This window comes from Stylophora pistillata, chromosome 11 (genome assembly GCF_964205215.1).
Source record: "Stylophora pistillata chromosome 11, jaStyPist1.2, whole genome shotgun sequence".
Lineage (NCBI taxonomy): Eukaryota > Metazoa > Cnidaria > Anthozoa > Scleractinia > Pocilloporidae > Stylophora > Stylophora pistillata.
Genome location: NC_142529.1, coordinates 14,640,671 through 14,655,597, shown reverse-complemented (window position 1 = coordinate 14,655,597; position 14,927 = coordinate 14,640,671). Strand labels below are relative to the sequence as shown.

The 14,927-nt window shown below is 32.1% G+C and overlaps 2 protein-coding genes across 3 annotated transcripts in view; one reads left to right on the top strand and one right to left on the bottom strand.

Moving 5' to 3' along the window:
* Nucleotides 1–14,927, top strand: part of LOC111319115 (inactive tyrosine-protein kinase 7) — a 344,836-nt gene that overhangs the window by 116,078 nt on the left and 213,831 nt on the right. Inside the window, exon 1 of one of the 2 annotated variants that reach the window (XM_088739651.1) lies at nucleotides 14,349–14,773. The exons of the other annotated variant lie outside the window; for it this stretch is intronic. Within the exon in view, the coding sequence (XP_088595777.1) occupies nucleotides 14,752–14,773 (22 nt within the window). The 5' untranslated portion in view covers nucleotides 14,349–14,751. Of the gene's footprint in view, nucleotides 1–14,348; nucleotides 14,774–14,927 lie in introns of those variants that run through there. 2 annotated transcript variants of the gene reach the window in all.
* The window catches only part of LOC148720188 (matrilin-1-like), a 208,818-nt gene that overhangs the window by 50,207 nt on the left and 143,684 nt on the right, over nucleotides 1–14,927 (bottom strand). The gene's annotated exons all lie outside the window — the stretch shown is intronic.

Below are 14,927 nucleotides of genomic sequence, written 5' to 3'. Positions count from 1 at the left end.
TTGTTAACAAATGAGGAGACAGCGTGGCCGAGTGGTTAGGGTGCTGGACTTGCAATTCAGTGTCCTGGGTTCAAGTCCTCCACCCTGCCACTCACTGGATTTGTTCTCCGTTGCCCCTAGCTCAACTCCTCGGCTGCACTCTCTAAATAGCTCACTGGTCTGCCTCCTGCCAGTGGGGATTTTCAAGCACTTAGTTAGTCTATATTGCGGCTGAAAAGCCCGTTTGGGGGAGCTTCAATTAACATATATCATTATGATTATTATTGTTATTATAGATAAGTGTCTCAATGATTTTATTCACCATTAATTAGAAATTCATGTGTGTGGCTTTATCCTCTTCCTTAAGATAGAAGTATTGACTGTTATCAGTTTGTCAATATTGATTAAGATTTAAATGATTTATATAATTGATATGGATTTATATGAAAGTTAGGCACGATCCTTTAGCAATGAATCTGCTTGACTACTTGATGTACAAATAGACTGAAACAACTCCCAAGATGACTCTTTTCTTCATTAAAAGTTGCATCTTTTTTTCCTCTTGATGTGAAATTTTGTGAAACAAGTCAGTGTGTCTTCATGCTATTCTCCACTGTTTAATAAGAATGTAAAATTGCCTTTTTGTGTGGATATTATTGTAATATAATAACATAATTACTATCAGTATTGATTGAAATTTTAATAAATCCTCTTATCCTCACAAAAATCTTTTAATCAAAATCAGGAGACAGTATGCCAACTGAATGAATTTAACTTTTAAGATGATAATCTTATCTGTTGCTTAAGTATAAGTTTCATCCTTTTGATTTTCGTGTGGATTTTTGTGAATCAACTCAGTATCTAAGTCTCCTTATGCTTTTATTAATAATTCTTTCATAACAACGTGACTGGCATTTTGATGTGGAGACTTTTGTAACATTTACTGTCTGTTTTGATAACAATTCACGTTAGGATCGCATCATTGAATACAATCTTGCATTCTGATTGGTTAAGGAAGCGAGGTATTTAGCGTGGAATTGCGAGTTGAAAACGAGGCTAAGTGAAATTGTTTCGCATCTACGTAAGGATAAGAACTATCGTCAAATTGTTACAAAGTTTGGTTTATAAGTCGATTTAAAATGTTTTCAAAACCACTGTGACCTTTCAGACTAGGTTTACACTAAAAGAAATTGTTCCGGATTCGTGATGAATCCGAAACGTTTTAGTACCGGATTGATTTTGCCGTTGACACGAAAGTGGAAGAATCCGAAATAAAAACTCCCCGGTTTGGTCGTGTCTCCGGAGATTTTGAATCCGGAATTTAAAGTGGGAACTTTGAATACGATAACTTTTGAATCCGGAAAGTTTTGTCCTGTAACCGCTTTTTTTCTCTAATCCGGATATTAATCCCGCCTGCAATCTTTTGAGTTTGCGGTTTGCGGTGAAACCAAAGAAGAGGATCTGGTGCTAACATTGCTGGCGCTCTCCGGTTGCCTAATCTTGTTGCAGGTTCAGGCGATAAATTTTATCATGTGCACCGCAGTATTTCTGAGGAAACGCAAATTGTTATTGTAAGGAAGTTTAACGTCAGGCACACTTAATCGCCGACGACGTAGATGGCTTGGCATCTGTCCAACTCAAATTTACCTCAGTGGCATCTGGATCTACTCTAGCCTTTTTTGGGGGAGGCATCATTCACTTTGTCGATCGAACGAGGAAACAACACTGGGCTTGATAACCATTCAATTTCGAATGTTCCCGGAGTTAACTACCTTGACAAATAAAAATGTTTCGGCGAAAGCTTTCTCTTTAATTTGAATAAAGTTTATTTTCTTTATAACTCACTTGCTATCAAATTTTTAAGTTCAAGGAGGATTTTCCCGTAATGAAACTCGTAATTGTAGCCCTAAATCCTTCGGGTTCTTCAAATTAAAGAGAAAGCTTTCGACGAAACATTTTTATTTGTAAAGGTAATTAAGGCTTCCGAGCACATTTTGGAAAATTTTTTTGATGAGTAACTGTCAATATGTGACACCTGTCAATTGAAGAGTAAAGAAGCATACGCTAAACAGCAGTAGTGGTGTGACAAACACAGACGAGTTAAATGATCATGCGACGATTTTCTCGTAAAGAGAAAAACAGAGATCTTACGGAAAGTATTTTCATTTCCAACGACGATTAATCATCGAAGATTTACATCTGTTCCGTTTCAAAATGTCACGGAAAGTCAAATTGTGAGTGAATGCGAATATGTGTTTTGGAGTTGTTAAGTCTGCTTGTTTGTTTTCTGTAATGGCGTGTGTAAATCGGTTTATCTTCCACCGAAAAGCTGAAGCCAACGAGACTCTTTCAACCTACACACAAGGAGATTTAATACGACTTTTATTCATCGAACTCCTGCGTTTCTGCCGTGAAATTTACTACGAAAGTGTATTTTAGGATTTTGAACTGGTGCTGAATAAAATTCTTTCTTAGCCTAAACTTCTAAATTCGTTTGTATCTGGTGCATGTCAAACCCATGTGTAGCTTAAAGGTCAAACAGGGATTGTCACTCACTAAATTGGCTCGGCATTAAGTCTTGTGATCGCCTTTGTATGAAATTGTTTTTTAGTTATTGTTGTCGTTGTAAATTTCGCGTTTCACTAGTCCGCGTGTTACTAGTCCGCGTTTTACTAGTCCGCGTTTTACTAGTCCGCGTTTTACTAGTCCGCGTTTTACTAGTCCGCGCTTTACTTGTCCGCGTTTTACTAGTCCGCGTTTTACTGGTCCGCGTTTCACTAGTCCGCGTTTCACTAGTGGACGTTTTACTAGTCCGCGTTTTACTAGTCCGCGTTTTACTAGTCCGCGTTTTACTAGTCCGCGCTTTACTAGTCCGCGTTTTACTAGTCCACGTTTTACTAGTCCGCGTTTTTACTAGTCCACGTTTTACTAGTCCGTGCTTTACTAGTCCGCGTTTTACTAGTCCAGTCCAGTCCAGTCCACGAAATACCATATGCCAATTAATACGGCAATGTTATTGTTTGTTTTTATTCTGTACGCGCGCCCTTAAGAAAGCCATTTTAAAGTCAACTGTCAGAACTGTCATTGTTAAGGGAATGGAAAGCAAGGTAAGTCGCTCACGTTTGAACCGTCGACAATTTTAATTGTACCATGTGAATTTTTCTTGAATCACATAGCTAAAGCCACCAAACCACTGGGCGAAACCAGATGTTTTGTATTTTTGTGCGCCACGCCAGTGCGTAAACGATGGAAACCCTTTCAATGTCAGGTGTCAATATCCAGCGAATAGAGGGAACAAGATATTTTTAGAATGAAAACCACTTTTATTTCACTTTTTTTCCACTTGTACTTACGTTTTTACGTTCGTAACAATAATTTTTGCTCGCGACTCACGTCTGCGATATCGCTTTATGCGTTAGTGCGATTCCACGCTAAATACTCTCTCTTCCGTTTGAGGTATTGACTAATCAGAGCGCCTGTTTTCTTTAAGCTATGCGATTCTAACCTAAATTAACCCCCTAACATCAGTATGCATATTCTCCATACTGCTCTGTATACATTTCCTAAGATGTTTACAAGTAGAATTTGTTAAATAGTCATGAGCATCTTTATTTGGGGATCATCTCTTGTATTGTTATGACCTTAGTACTTGATTAAGGTGTGATATTATTAGGAGAAATCAAATACAAGTAATGTTTGGGGACAATGAAGGATTTTTAATTTAAGAGTATCCTGAATGAAAATGAGTTGATTTTATTGGAAAATGTTCTTTTTTTAACGTTGACTTTCATCTTTTTCCTTTTCACATTGATGTTTGAACAAATCAGGCCGTAAGTTTTTTCAAGCTTTGATGTTTTGTTCATCAAGAGTGTTCACTGTTTTTCATTTTATCACTTGTGTTTGTATTCATGATGCTCCTTTAATAATTGACTATAAAAGAATTTCTTCTCATTTGGTCAGTTGGTCATTATAACTGTATTCAATTACTGTGTTACTGTCATAATTCTCTAACCTGAACTAACCCCCTAACATCAGTATCCATATTCTCCATACCGTTTTCTATACATTTCCTAAGATGATGACAAGTATAATTTGTTAAACAGTCAAGAGCCTCTTTAGTTATGGATCATTTCCTTTATTCTCATGACCTTTAAGTGCTTGATTAAGGGGTGATATTGTTAGGAGAACTTAAACACTTGTTAACAAAAATTAATGGTAAACGCCACAGCGTACACTATTGAGCTATATGGATGCTTGCAGGAGGTTGCTAAGCATGAAAGAAGCTTAAAAGTCGTGGTAGGCGATAGCCGAGAGCAACTCTAGCTTCTTGAGTGCTTAGAAAATCTCTCAAGTGCATCTATAACTCAGTAGTGTACACTGTGGCCTTTGCCATTTGTTTTACAACATATATAACATTGATACATTGTAGCAAAAGAGTTTTCTTTCATTTAACAAATATTACGTGAGCAGAAAAACAAGTGCGCACGGAAAAGTAGTCTTTGCATTTGCTCATGCCAGCAGCGTAAACTCGTGGGCAAATGGTGGACGCTAATTGACCAATCAGAGCATGTGCTTTACTTTGGTTATGTTATAATCACTGTTAGGGGTCAAAGCTGGGGGAATTAATTGATTTTACTTTAATATGTCTTTTTTATTAATTGTGTGCCATCCTTTTTTCCTTTTTATGCGGATGTTTGTGAAAAAATCAGAGGGTAAGTGTCTTCAACCTTTTATTCATTGTTTATCAATGGTGTTCAATAATAATGCCCCTTTAATATTTGATTTTAAAAGAATTCCTTCCCGTGTAAGCAGTTGATCTTTTTTTTACATTTCAAAAAAATATTTTTGTATTATTTATATCTTGTGTTATATAATTATTCCTTGTCATTTGGATGTTTTGGAATAAATCAGTTGGGAAGTATCTTCAGCCCTTTATTCATTGTTTATCAATGGTGCTCAATAATAATGCTCCTTTAATGCTAAAAAATCTAAAAATATTTTTTTAGATTTTTTTTATACTATGTTTTATATAATTATTCCTTTTCATGTGGATGTTTGTGAACAAATGAGATAGTGTCTTCAACTTTTTATTCATTGTTTATCAATGGTATTCAATAATAATGCTCCTTTAATATTTGATTTTAAAAGAATTTCTCATGTAAGTAGTTGGTCTTTTTTTATATTTCAAAAAAATATTTTTATATTATTTATATCTTGTGTTATATAATTATTCCTTTTCATATGGGTGTTTTGGAATAAATCAGATAGTAACTCTCTTCAGCCCTTTATTCATTGTTTATCAATGGTGCTCAATAATAATGCTCCTTTAATAATTGATTTTAAAATAATTCCTTCTCATGTAGTCAGTTGGTCTTTTTTGATATAAAATATATTTTTATATTTTTTTATACTATGTTTTATATAATTATTCCTTTTCATGTGGATGTTTGTGAACAAATCAGGTTGTAAGTGTCTTCGACCTTTTATTCATTGTTTATCAATGGTGCTCAATAATAATGCTCCTTTAATGATTGATTTTAAAAGAACTCCTTCTCATGTAGTCGGTTGGTCTTTCTTTATAAAAATATATATTTTTTATTTTTTTTTATAATATGTTTTATATAATTATTCCTTTTCACGTGGATGTTTGTGAACAACTCAGTCAGTGTCTTCAACCTTTTAAATATTGTTTATCCAGAGTGTTCAATGTATTTCACCTCAGTAATAATGTGTGAGTTTGTATAAATTTTGCTCCTTTAAAAATTCGTTCTAAAAGAACTCCTTCCCATTTAGCTAGTTGGTCATTATTACTACAGTTAACTACAGTATAACTGTCACAATTCTCCATCTTTTAACACCCTGACATCAGTATGCATATTCTCCATACTTAAAAAACGCAGCATACCCTATTGAGTCATAGATGCATGTGGGAGGTTGCTAAGCATGAAAGAAGCGTAAGAGTTGCGCGAGGCGATAACCAAGAGCGACTCTAGCTTCTTGAGTGCCTAGCAAGCTTTATTGAGAGTGTTCGATGTTTTTCATTTTATCATTTGTGTGTTTGTATTAATGGTACTTCCTTTAGTCCATGACTTTAAAAGATTTCCTTGTCATGTAGTGAGGTGGTCTTATAATTTTTATATTATTATGTTTTATAAAATTATTCCTTTTAATTTCATGTGAATGCTTCCTTTAGTCTTTTACTTAAGATGAATTCCTACTCATTTAGTCAGTTGGTCTTTATCACGGTATTTAATTACTGCACCACTGTCATAAAGCTCTAACCTAAATTAAAACCCTAACATCAGTATGCATATTCTCCATACCATTGAGGATACATTTCCTAAGATGCTGACAAGTAGAATTCGTTGAACAGTCGAGAGCTTCTTTAGTTGTGAATCATTTCCTTTGTTCTTATGACCTTAGTACTTCACTAAGGTGAGATACTGTTGGGAGGAATCAAATACAAGTACTTTTAATTTTAGGGGTCAATGAAGGGTGAAGATTATCCTTAATGAAGATTAATTTATTTCATTAAAAAATGTTCTCACTTTGCCATTGACTTTCATTTTTTTGTTTTTCATGTGGATTTTGTGAACAAATCAGACAGTAAGTTTTTTCAAGCTCTTATGTTTTGTTTATCGAGAGTGTTAAATGTTTTTCATTCTATCATTTGTGTGTTTGTATTTATAATGCTCCTTTAATGTTTGATTTTAAAAGAATTTATTCTCATGTAATCAGTTTGTCTTTTTTATATCTTATATATTGTGTGTTGTATAATTATTCCTTTTCATTGGATGTTTTGGAACAAACCAGATGGTATTAGTGTCTTCAATCTTCTATTCGTAGTTTATCAATAGTGTTTAAGAATAATGCTCCTTTAATAATTGATTTTAAAAGAATTCCTGCCCGTGTAAGCAGTTGATCTTTTTCTATATTTCGAAAAGATATTTTTATATTATTTATATCTTGAATTATATAATTATTCCTTTTCATGTGGATGTTTGGAATAAATCAGAATGTAAGTGTCTTCAACCTTTTATTCATTGTTTATCAAGGGTGCTCAATAATAATGCTGCTTTAATAGTTGATTTTAAAAGAATTCCTTCTCGTGTAAGCAGTTGATCTTTTTCTATATTTCAAAAAGATATTTTTATATTATTTATATCTTGTGTTATATAATTTTTTTCTTTTCATGTGGATGTTTGGAATAAATCAGGTAGTAAGTGTCTTCAACCTTTTATTCATTGTTTGTCAATGGGCCTCAATAATAATGCTTGTTTAATAATTGATTTTAAAAGATTTCCTTCTTTTGTAAGCAGTTTATCTTTTTCTATATTTCAAAAAGATATTTTTATATTATTTATGTCTTGTGTTATATAATTATTCCTTTTCATGTGGATGTTTGGAATAAATCAGTTCGTAAGTGTCTTCAACCTTTTAATCTTTGTTTAACAATAGTGCTCAATGATAATGCTCCTTTAATAATTGATCTTAAAAGAATTCCTTCTCTTGTGAGCAGTTGATCTTTTTCAAGATTTCAAAAAGATATTTTTATATTATTTATATCTTGTGTTATATAATTTTGCCTTTTTCAAGTGGATGTTTAGAATAAATCAGGTCGTGTCTTCAACCTTTTATTCATTGTTTGTCAATGGTGCTCAATAGTAATGCTTCTTTAATAATTGATTTTAAAAGATTTCCTTCTCGTGTAAGCAGTTGATCTTTTTCTATATTTTAAAAAGATATTTTTATATTATTTATATCTTGTGTTATATAATTATTCCTTTTCATGTGGATGTTTGGAATAAATCAGTTAGTAAGTGTCTTCAACCTTTTATTCTTTGTTTAACAATAGTGCTCAATGATAATGCTCCTTTAATAATTGATCTTAAAAGAATTCCATCTCTTGTGAGCAGTTGATCTTTTTCAAGATTTCAAAAAGATATTTTTATATTATTTATATCTTGTGTTATATAATTTTGCCTTTTTCAAGTGGATGTTTGGAATAAATCAGGTCGTGTTTTCAACCTTTTATTCATTGTTTGTCGATGGTGCTCAATAGCAATGCTTCTTTAATAATTGATTTAAAAGAATTCCTTCGCAAGTACGCAGTTGATCTTTTTCTATATTTCAAAAAGATATTTTTATATTATTTATATCTTGTGTTATATAATTATTCCTTATCATGTGGATGTTTGGAATAAATCAGATCGTAAGTGTCTTCAACCTTTTATTCATTGTTTGTTAATGGTGCTCAATAGTAATGCTTCTTTAATAATTTATTTTTAAAGAATTCCTTCTCGTATAGGCAGTTTATCTTTTTCCATATTTCAAAAAGATATTTTTATATTATTTATATCTTGTGTTATATAATTATTCCTTTTCATGTGGACGTTTGGAATAAATCAGCTAGTAAGTGTCTTCAACCTTTTATTCATTGTTTGTCAATGGTGTTCAATAGTAATGCTTCTATAATAATTGATTTTAAAAGAATTCCTTCTCGTGTAAGCAGTTTATCTTTTTCTATATTTCATAAAGATATTTTTATATTGTTCATATCTTGTGTTATAGAAAAAATCCGAGCCCCAGATGGGACTTGAACCCACGACCCTCTGTGATCTAGTCGGATGCTCTAACCACTGAGCTACTGGAGACTCTATGGTGAGCGATGCGGTTCCAGTCGAGGCCCACAAATTGACCCTTGCTCACCATAGAGTCTCCAGTAGCTCAGTGGTTAGAGCATCCGACTAGATCACGGAGGGTCGTGGGTTCAAGTCCCATCTGGGGCTCGGATTTTTTCTATTACACTAAAAATTGTTTCATCTTTACATGCTCACTTTGGAGGTTGGTTGGCCGCATCTTGATATGCCTTAATGTGACAGCGTGATGCTGTTAGTGAGTTTTCACAGGTGCTTACCAATACTTGGCTGTGTAGCCGCGCGATGCGGTTCCAGTCGAGGCCCACAAATTGACCCTTGCTCACCATAGAGTCTCCAGTAGCTCAGTGGTTAGAGCATCCGACTAGATCACGGAGGGTCGTGGGTTCAAGTCCCATCTGGGGCTCGGATTTTTTCTATTACACTAAAAATTGTTTCATCTTTATATATTGTGTTATATAATTAATTTTTTTCAAGTGGATGTTTGGAATAAATCAGGTCGTGTCTTCAACCTTTTATTCACTGTTTTTCCATAGTGCTCAATAATAATGCTCCTTAAATAATTGATTTTAAAAGAATTCCTTCTCGTGTGAGCAGTTGATCTTTTTCTATATTTCAAAAAGATATTTTTATATTATGTATATCTTGTGTTATATAATTATTCCTTTTCATGTGGATGATTGGAATAAATCAGGTAGTAAGTGTCTTCAACCTTTTATTCATTGTTTATCAAGGGTGCTCAATATTAATGCTCCTTTAATAATTGATTTTAAAAGAATTTCTTCTCATGCAGTCGGTTTGTCTTTATTAAAAACTTTTCTTTTTATTCCGTTGACTTTCATCTTTTTCTTTTTCATGTGGATGTTTGTGAACAAATCAGGTTTTAAGCCTTTTGAAGTTTTGATATTTTGTTGAATGAGGGTGTTGAATGTTTTTTCATTTTATTATTTGTTTGTTTGTATTAATAGTTATTCGTTTAGTCATTGACTTAAAAAGACTTCCTTCTCATGTAGTTAGTTGGTCATTATTACCGCATTCTCATGTAGCTGGTTGGTCTTTTTTTATATAAAATATATTTTTTATTTTTTTTTATAATATATTTTATATAATTATTTTTTTTCATGTGGATGTTTGCGAACAAATCAGATAGTGTCTTCAACCTTTTATTCATTGTTTGTCAATGGTGTTCAATAATAATGCTCCTTTAATATTTGATTTTAAAATAATTCCTTATCGTGTAAGCAGTTGATCTTTTTTTATATTTCAAAAAAATACTTTTATATTATTTATATCTTGTGTTATATAATTATTCCTTTTCATGTGGATGTTTGTGAACAAATCAGGTTGTAAGTGTCTTCGACCTTTTATTCATTGTTTATCAATGGTGCTCAATAATAATGCTCTTTTAATGTAAAATAACTCCTTCTCATGTAGTCGGTTGGTCTTTTTTTATAAAAAATATATTTTTTATTTTTTTTATAATGTTTTATATAATTATTCCTTTTCACGTGGATGTTTGTGAACAACTCAGTCAGTGTCTTCAACCTTTTAAATATTGTTTATCCAGAGTGTTCAATGTATTTCACCTCAGTAATAATGTGTGAGTTTGTATTAATTTTGCTCCTTTAAAAATTCGTTCTAAAAGAACTCCTTCCCATTTAGCTAGTTGGTCATTATTACTACAGTTAACTACAGTATAACTGTCACAATTCTCCATCTTTTAACACCCTGACATCAGTATGCATATTCTCCATACTTAAAAAACGCAGCATACCCTATTGAGTCATAGATGCATGTGGGAGGTTGCTAAGCATGAAAGAAGCGTAAGAGTTGCGCGAGGCGATAACCAAGAGCGACTCTAGCTTCTTGAGTGCCTAGCAAGCTTTATTGAGAGTGTTCGATGTTTTTCATTTTATCATTTGTGTGTTTGTATTAATGGTACTTCCTTTAGTCCATGACTTTAAAAGATTTCCTTGTCATGTAGTGAGGTGGTCTTATAATTTTTATATTACTATGTTTTATAAAATTATTCCTTTTAATTTCATGTGGATGCTTCCTTTAGTCTTTTACTTAAGATGAATTCCTACTCATTTAGTCAGTTGGTCTTTATCACGGTATTTAATTACTGCACCACTGTCATAAAGCTCTAACCTAAATTAAAACCCTAACATCAGTATGCATATTCTCCATACCATTGAGGATACATTTCCTAAGATGCTGACAAGTAGAATTCGTTGAACAGTCGAGAGCTTCTTTAGTTGTGAATCATTTCCTTTGTTCTTATGACCTTAGTACGTCATTAAGGTGAGATACTGTTAGGAGGAATCAAATACAAGTACTTTTAATTTTAGGGTCAATGAAGTGTGAAGATTATCCTTAATGAAGATGAATTTATTTTATTAAAATTGTTCTCACTTTGCCATTGACTTTCATTTTTTTGCCTTTCATGTGGATTTTTGTGAACAAATGTTTGATTTTAAAAGAATTTATTCTCATGTAATCAGTTAGTCTTTTTTATATCTTATATCTTGTGTGTTGTATAATTATTCGTTTTGATTAGATGTTTTGGAACAAACCAGATGGTATTAGTGTCCTCAATCTTCTATTCGTAGTTCATCAACAGTGTTTAATAATAATGCTCCTTTAATAGTTCATTTTAAAAGAATTCCTTCTCGTGTAAGCAGTTGATCTTTTTCTATATTTCAAAAAGATGTTTCTATATTATTTATATCTGGTGTTATATAATTATTCCTTTTCATATGGATGTTTGGAATAAATCAGGTGGTAAGTGTCTTCAACCTTTTATTCGTAGTTCATCAACAGTGTTTAATAATAATGCTCCTTTAATAGTTGATTTTAAAAGAATTCTTTCTCGTGTAAGCAGTTGATCTTTTTCTATATTTCACAAAGATATTTCTATATTATTTATATCTTGTGTTATATAATTATTCCTTTTCATGTGGATGTTTGGAATAAATCAGGTGGTAAGTGTCTTCAACCTTTTATTCATTGTTTATCAAGGTTGCTCAATAATAATGCTCCTTTAATAATTGATTTTAAAAGAATTCCTTCTCGTGTAAGTAGATGATCTTTTTCTACATTTCAAAAAGATATTTTTATATTAGTTATATCTTGTGTTATATAATTTTTTCTTTTCATGTGGATGTTTTGGAATAAATCAGATCGTGAGTGTCTTAAACCTTTTATTCATTGTTTGTCAATGGGACTCAATAATAATGCTTCTTTAATTATTTTTTTTTTAAAAGAATTCCTTCTCTTGTAAGCAGTTTATTGTTTGTATTAATAGCTATTCGTTTAGTCATTGACTTAAAAAGACTTCCTTCTCATGTAGTTAGTTGGTCATTATTACCATATTTAATTACTGTGCCACTGTCTTAATTCTCTAACCTAAATTAGCAGCCTAACATTAATATGCATATTCTTCATACTCTTCAGGATATATTTCCTAAGTGTTAACAAGTACAATTTGTTAAACATGCAGTCAAGAACTTCTTTTGTTGTAGATGGTCTCCCTTTAATTCTTATGACCTTAGTACTTGATTAAAGTGCGATATTGTCTGTAGAAATCAAATATAAGCACTCTTAGAGGTCAATGAAGGGTTAAGAGCATCTTTAATGAATATGAGTTGAATTTTTTAAAAAATATTCCTTTTATTTCATCGAATTTCATGTTTTTCCTTTTCATGTGGATGGTTGTGAACAAATCAGATGGGAAGTTTAGGGCTCGACGCATACTTTTCAACTTGGTGGCTAGTGACATTTTACATTTTGGGACAATTTCAGTTTATATACTTAAGCCAAACTGGCTAGTGGAAATGGAAAACCGTTACTAGTAGCCAAAGCTGAAATTTCTACTAATCTGTGGCTAGTGGGCTACCATTAGTGTCAAGCCCTGAAGTTCTTTGAAGCATTGATATTTTGTTTATTAAGAGTGTTCATTGCTTTTCATTTTAACATTTGTGTTTGTATTAATAATCCTTCCTTTAGTCATTGACTTTAAAAGAATTCCTTCTTATGTAGTCAGTTGTTCTTTTTTATAAAAGTATATTTTATATTTTTATATAATATGCCTTATATAATTATTCCTTTTCATGTGGATAAATGTGAACAAATCAGGTGGTAAGTTTTTTGAAGCTTAGTTATTTTTCTTATTGAGAGTGTTCAGTGTTTTTCATATTATTATGTCTAAGTTTTATTAAAAAATGCTTCCTTTAGCCTTATAAAGAATTGGCTTATGAAGAATTCCTTCTCATTTGGTTGGTTGGTTATTATTACCATAGTTAGTTACTGTGCCAATTAGTTTTGTAACCTAAATTGAAACACCCTAGCATCAGTATGCATATTCTCCATACTGTTCACTATACACTTTCTAAGATGAATTGATTTTTTGAAAAATGTTCTTTTCATTCCATTGACTTTCATCTTTTTCCTTTTGATGTTTGTGAACAAATCAGGTGGTAAGCTTTTTGAAGCTTTGATATTTTGTTTTAAGAGAGTGTTCAATGTTTTTCATTTTCTCATGTCTACGTTTTTATTAAAGATGCTCCCTGTAGTCATTGATTTAAAGACTACCTTCTCATTTAGTTAGTTGGTCAGTATTACCGTATTTAATTACTGTGCCACAGTCTTAATTCTCTTATCTAAATTAACACCCTCAGGGCTCAACATTAAAAGTAGCCAAGTAGTCACAGACTAATAAGTATTCAGTTTTGGCTAGTGGTTTTGAATTGCTATTAGCCAGTTTGGCAAGTAAACAAACTGAAATTGTTGTAAAATCTAAATTTTCACTAGCCACTTGTCCAACAAGTTAAAAAGCTATTGACGAGCCTTGACCCTAACATCCGTATGCATATTCTTCATACTGTTAAGGGTGCATTTCCTGAGATGCTGACAAGTAGAATTTGTTAAACAGTCAAGAGCGTCTTTTCTTGGGGATCATTTTCTTTATTCTTTATGACCTTAGCACTTTATTAAATTTTAATATTGTTTGTACGAATCAAATAAGAATACTCTTAGGGGTCGATGAAGGGTTAAGAGTATCCTTTATGAAGATTAATTTATTTTATAGAATCGCATCATTGAATAAAATCTTGCATTCTGATTAGTTAACGAAGAGAGGTATTTAGTGTGGAATTGCGAGTTGTAAACTAGGCTAAGTGAAAAAAGTTCGCATCTACGTAAACAAAACAATTTTAGGTAATGCTGTTTCCTTTTTTTACTCATTTTTATTCAGTTATGCGATTCAAAGAAAATCCATTACTTTACTCGTGAATTCCGCATTAAATTGCACTTGAAAACCGATATCGCACTCGTCGCTTCGCAGTGCAAGTGCAATTTAATGTGGAATTCCCTCGTCAAGTAATGAATTTTCCTATCGAAATGTTCTTTTTATTCCACTGATTTTCACCTTTTTCCTTTTCATGTGGATGTTGATTTGATTAAGATGTGATATTGTAAGGAGGAATCAAATACAATTCTCTTAGGGGTCAATGAAGGGTTAAGAGAATCCTTAATGAAGATGAATTGTTTTTATCAAAAAATGTTCTTTTTATTCCATTGACTTTCACGTTTTTCCTTTTCATGTGGATGTTTGTGAACAAATCAGGTAGTAAGCTTTTTGAAGCTTTGATATTTTGTTTATTGAGAGTGTTCAGTGTTTTTCATTTTATCATTTATCATGTCTATGTTTTTATTGAAAATGCTTCCTTTAGTCATTGTCTTAAAAAGACTTCCTTCTCATTTAGTCAGTTGGTCATAATTTATGACTGTATATAACTACTGTACCACTGTCTTAATTCTCTAACCTAAATTAGCACCCTAACATCAGTATGCATATTCTCCATACTGTTCAGGATACAAAGTGTTAACAAGTAGCATTTGTTAAACAGTCAAGAACTTCTTTAGTTGTGGATCATTTCCTTTATTCTTGTGGCCTTAGTACTTGATTAAGGTGTGATATTGTTGGGAGAAATCAAATACAAGTACTCTTAGGGGTCAATGAAGGGTTAAGAGTATCCTGAATGAAAATGAATTGATTTTATTGAAAAATGTTCTTTCTATTTTATTGACTTTCATCTTTTTCCCTTTCCTGCGGATGTTTGCAAACAAATCAGGTGGTAAGTTTTTTCAAGCTTTGATATTTTGTTTATCAGAAGTGGGCAATGTTTTTCATTTTAACATTTGTGTTATTTAAAAATGTTCTTTTTTCTATTGAATTTCATTAATCGCTCAAATACAGGAACTTTTAGACTATAGAAATATGCTGAAATG